Source organism: Geospiza fortis, unplaced genomic scaffold, assembly GCF_000277835.1.
Source record: "Geospiza fortis unplaced genomic scaffold, GeoFor_1.0 scaffold305, whole genome shotgun sequence".
In the NCBI taxonomy this organism is placed as follows: domain Eukaryota; kingdom Metazoa; phylum Chordata; class Aves; order Passeriformes; family Thraupidae; genus Geospiza; species Geospiza fortis.
Window position 1 is genome coordinate 215,974 of NW_005054604.1, and position 5,618 is coordinate 221,591.

The 5,618-nt window shown below is 49.4% G+C and overlaps 1 protein-coding gene across 1 annotated transcript in view; it reads right to left on the reverse strand.

Annotated features, from left to right (window-relative positions):
* Positions 1-4,203: 4,203 nt before the first annotated feature.
* GRIK4 (glutamate ionotropic receptor kainate type subunit 4) overlaps positions 4,204-5,618 on the reverse strand; it is a 200,629-nt gene continuing 199,214 nt past the window's right edge. The window contains 1 exon segment of the mRNA XM_031064547.1: positions 4,204-5,618. This exon segment is cut by the window's right edge and continues 38 nt beyond it. Within this exon segment, the coding sequence (XP_030920407.1) occupies positions 5,526-5,618 (93 nt within the window). The 3' untranslated portion in view covers positions 4,204-5,525.

A 5,618-nucleotide genomic window follows, 5' to 3' on the forward strand; every position in this document is an offset into this window, starting at 1 on the left:
CACTGCAAACAACAGCAAGGCTTCGTCCCCACACACTGATCAAAGCCCAAAAAACGCTGCTCCAAGCCAGCCTGAGTCAAGGCACAAGAAATGTTAGGCCTTTCCCCTGTAACAGAGCCTTATTTATCACACTGGAAAGGGTACTTTGGAGAGGCAAATGGCCAACTAGTCCCTTTGATACATGGAGATGCTTCAAGATAGGTATGATATAGAAAACCTCAGCAGAGATATGTCCCAGCTAATCTGACAGTTATCTCTTTTACAGCCAACTACTGTCATTTCAGTCTTTGAGAGCTGCCAGCGATGCTGATAACTGCAGACCTCGACACAGCAGAGGAGAAAGCCTTTGTTAATTAAGCTCCCTTCATTTTCATGCTGCTCTGGCCCTGGCAGGGCTCTCAGGGAGCTGCTCCTGCGTGAACCTTTGTGCTGGTGATGCAGTGCCACACGTGCCCCCCCCCCAGCCAGATCCTCACCCTGCAGCTGGAATCATCCCTGGGATGAAATGCCACCAACCAGGCTCACAAATCACCTGGAACACAGCAGATTCCCCCATTGGAGGGGAAAAAAAACCCAAAAAAACCTGCCCCTGAAGGATGCATAAACCTGCCCATTGTCCTGATTTTCCCAGTGTGGTGTCAGGTTCCAGGGGAGCCTGTTTATACTGAATTCATGAGAGCCACTTTGTGCCCAGGAGAGTTCAGCTCTGTCTTTTCAATCAGTTAGTGGCCATCAGACACTAATGGGGTTTCTGGAACTGTGGGTGCTTTATGCTCTGTTCTGCAGGGGTTTGGGCTCACTGAGCTCTTCCCTGAGCTGTGCTCAGCCCCTCACTCCAGGCCAATGTCATGTTCCCTCACTCTTAGATCCTCAGCAGACATGCAAGCATCACATGTGAGCCCAGAGTTACTTTATAGAGCAGACACTAAGCCCAGACTTACTTTTTACCATTCCTGGGGGCAGTTTGCCTCATTCTGCCCTCATTTGCCCCAGTTCTCTCTGCCTGATTCTGCCCTCATTGCCCTGGAGTGGTGCCTCCCTCTCCTCCTGATGGCCACTGCTGCTTTCCCCACCTAGGCAAAGCCACTGCAAGAAATTCCATCACCTTCCCTGGATGAACAAGTGAAGCAGAAGAAACACCCATCCTGCAGGTAATTAACTGCAGAGCTAAATGAAACTGAAGTGTTGGAGGGGCTTTTCACAGCCCATTTGTGACAGCTTCACCCCAAACCAGTCCATCTTTGCTTATTTGCTCTTACAGAAACTTAGAAACCAGCTTAGAAACCTCCTTAGGACGCAGCCAGCCTCCACTGAACAGTTCTCACCCACAGGTCTTTCATTTCTTACCACTCAGAGCCATCACCCAAGAGCCATCCAAACCAGTTGCCCACATTCCTGTGTCTATCCCAGTTTCCCAATTCCCAGGGATTCCCACCCCTTCTAGAACCCCAAATCTCTGCAAAATAAGCTGTTCCCTGTGGATCTCCCTCCACCTTTTGTGTCCCTTACCTGGTGAGGCACTTGGAGAAGGACAGAAGGAGGGAAGATTTCTGCAGCTGTGGAATGGTTAAAAGGATTCCTGCCTCAGGACCACTGAGGGCTTAGTGTCTGCTCTATAATTTATAGCTCAGCATCTCTCTTTCCAAGGTTTTGTGCTCACAGAACAACCCTTTTCTATTTCATGTGCACAGCTCAGCTCAGGAAATGCCCCCAGGTTAGTCCAGGCCTTGTTAATACCTTCACCCATGCAACCTCAGGGGAGAAAACAGCTTTTTATCATTAGGTGAAAATGGAACTGCCTGGAAAAAACAGCACAAACACGGGGTTTAGCCCACGAGGAGAGATCCCAGGCCTTTCAGTTAGGAAGCTGCCAGGCTGCTGTGGAGTGAGCCAGGGCTGGAGAATTGGCTGTCAGGGCAGCGAGAGACGTGAGCCTAAAACAGAGGGCAGCAGGAGGCTCAGACACACTGGTTCGAGGGGATAAAGCAAAGTATTCCATTTTAATTGATCTAATCTTTGGCTCCCGGTGGAATTTGCAGAGATATCTTACTAGAATTACCCGGGGTTTATCAGGAGACAGCAATACTGGGAAAGTGCCTTTTGCAAGGCAAACTACTCCAGATCTTGAACTGCATTAGCATTGGGGCTGGCTGAGCACAAGAGCTCCACAATGGCTTCAAAGATGAGAGGGAAGGGAAAAAAAAAAACCCGGGGAGAGAGGGAATATGTGAGATGTAAACCCATCTGAGCGCAGAAATGTGTGTGAGCACAAACCCAGCACATGCATAATGCTGCCTGCTCCCTCCAGGGTGGGACTGGGAGGATTTAGCAGGGAGCAGAAAATACAGGACAGAAGCACATTAGAAAAGGCATCTCAATGACAGCAGCTTTTATCCTCCTTGTCTGAGGTCCATCCCTGCTCTGAGTGCAAAACCTCTGAATATTAAAAAAAAAAAAAGAAAAAGAAAAACAACATTAAAAAGAGAGGAGGGCAAGAGGGACATGAAACAAATCTCTTTAAAATACAGACCCAGATATAAAATACCATGTGGGTGGAGCAAGCTAACAGGAGAGATAAAAACCAGGTGGTTTCTCATCGTTTTTTTTTTTTTCCTTGACATCCTCTGTCTGAGCAGATGACTGCAAGATCTTTGGAGATGCAGAATAATGTCTAGCTCTGTCAAGATTTCTCTTTATTCAATGCGGGGAAGCAGTGAAAAAAACATCAGGTCTGATAAATGATTCATGGAGCCTTTTCTTCTGCTAATCTGTAAATAAATTTTAAAAAGCAGCTTCCTTTTGATCAATATATTCTGCAGCTCGTAGAAACATGTTGGCCTTTAAGCACAACACAGGCGCTCTCAGATGTCTCTAGTGCTGCTGTCAGGACTCTGAAAGCCCAGCCTGGCTCCTTGCAGGGCTGGATGGAGTTTTACTGACTTCCCCCAGCTGAGGATCTGCCTCTCCAACCCCATGGCATGGGGGGAGCCTTGCCTCATCTCACTGCTCAGTTAATGTCAGGGAGAGGGGACATCCTGTGGATTTACAGATGTGAAAGCCAGGAAGGACCTCTGTGAGCATCTCATAGGACATCCTGAAAAACAAGCTCTAAGTCCTCTCCTTGCTGCCTGCTTTACAGTCACTGGGAGCAGAGCTTCCCTTCACACCCTGCTGGCAACAACAGAATGGCCCTGCTGTGCCACGGCAGCACACACCCCAGTCATTCCCTGTGCATCCTCCTCAGAAACATCATGCAATCACCCGAACAACTCTGCTGGGCCCATCACCATGGACCACACACCATTCCCTGCTCAGAAACATCTGCTGGAATCATCAGAACAACCCTACTGAGCCCATCATCACGGATCACACCCTATTTCTTGCCCATCCTTCTCAGAAACATCATGGAACCACCAGAACAAGCCTACTGTACCCATCACCATGGATCAAACTCCATTCCCTGCCCATCCTCCTCAGAAACATCTGATGGAATCCTCAGAACAACCCTGCTGTACCCATCACCATGGATCAACGCCCATTCTTTGTGCATCCTCCTCAGAAACATCATGGAATCATCAGAACAACCCTACTGTGCCCATCATGAAAGTCCACACCCCATTCCTTGTGCATCCTCAGAAACATCTGCTGGAATCATCAGAGCAACCCTGCTGTTCCCATCACCTTGGATCACACACCATTCCCTGTGCATCCTCCTCAGAAATATCTACTGTACCCATCACCACAGATCATATCTCATTCCTTGTGCATCATGAGAAACATCATGGAATCACCAGAACAACCCTACTGTGACCGTCACCATGGTCCACACGCCATTCCCTGCCCATCCTCCTCAGAAACATCTGCTGACATCACCCTGGATTCACCCTTGGGCAGCTCCATCCACCACCTATGGGAAAGATGGAGCTGCTCACCCTGCTGTCAGTTCTGAGTTCTCTCCTCCCTCATCACCAGGCATTTGGGCTTTTTTTTTTTAATTGACCTTTAATTTTAACTCCTGTTTTCCATTCAACTACACCAGGGGTGTGGACCCTCTCAAGGAGCAGAGACCTTCAAGAGCCAAAGCACCTCTTGCCTGTCAAGTTGCTGGGTTTCTCCCTGAGCAGCCGGGCCTCAAACTGTCTCACAACTTTCCTGACTCTGAACGGGGAAGGAAAGAGAAAAAAAAAAAAAAAAAGAGCATGATTATACAAGGACATCTTTTATTTAAGTACATTCAAGACAAAAAGAAAAGAAAACAATTCAAGAACAGGATGTACCTTCACTCAAGGCTTTATCTCCCCTGCCCCTCTCCATTGTCATCTCTTTCCTTTTACGACCAGAAATTGCATAGAATTTGTTTTTTCAATCAGAAAATTAAATTTGCCAGTGTAAACCCCCACATCTGTACCAAGCAGAGGGTGAGCTGCTGCTGTTTGTAGGGAAGTCACTATTTTCCTTACACGAGATCCCGGGCTAATGATTTTCTCAAATGCTGTGTGGCTGGAATTCACCCTGGAAGTTGAGGGTGCTCCGTGGGGTCAGGGATTTGGGAGCTCCTGAGCCTGGGGCAGAGCTCGGAGTCACTTCAGGAGCGTGCAGAGCACAGCCAGGGACATTTTGGGGGTCCCAACCCCTCCTCCCTTGGCTGGTGGGGATTGGCAGCCCCCCCAGTGCTCCCCACTCACCTCCCTCAAAAGGCTCCTCCCCACCCCATCCCAAGAACAGAAAGGAAAAGGAAAAAAAAAAAGCAAAAGATAACCCCAGAATGAAACAAAAGACACAGAACCCCTGAAATTCCAGGCGTTTCAAGGCCTCTTTGAGTTCATTGTGTTTGTTGGCTGTTTTTTGGCATTTTAATATATATATTTATATATATCTATGTATAGATATATTTCTCTATATATGTAATTTCAACAGCTCCTCAGATGGACTTCCAGCAAACGCTGCTTCTCACAGGGAGCGCGTCCCATCCCATCCTCCCCTTCCCCCTTCAACCCACCTGCCACCCTCAGAAAAGGAAGAATTATTCAGCACCTGGTGCCTCGGAGACTGGGTCCTGACATACCCAAATTAAACAAAAAAACCCCAAAATAAGGACTCCTCCCTTCCCACAGCCACAGCAAATAAAAAGTCCCCCCCTGCCCTTGGAGAACATCCCCCAGTAAGTGATGGAGAGGCAGCGCCACCGTCCTTTCTCCTGACCTTGGAGGGCTGAGGAGCTCCAGGAACCCCTCTTTGACCCTGGGTGGGCAATTCCTGCTACACCAGCCACCCACCACATCCCTCCATCCCAGAGACAACCTCTGGACACCCACCAGCCTGAGGACCTCCCTCCTGCCCCGCCAGGCCGTGGTGGACACCAAAACCGCAGCCGGCCCTCGGTGTCCACGCCAAGATCCACCTCGCTCTGGAGAAGCTGGGTAACTGCTATTGATTTAAAAACGAGTTGACATTGTACAAGTCCGTGTTCTGTAAAATGGAACAGGACCCTCTCGTCCCCACCCCGACGCCCCCTTGGCCTGGCGCTACTCGGGCCCGCTGCTGTTGGTGGCCTTGTCCCACTCGAGGCTCTCCTCGCTGCGCGCCGGCGACCCCGCGGCCGGCCGCGCCCGCAGCCC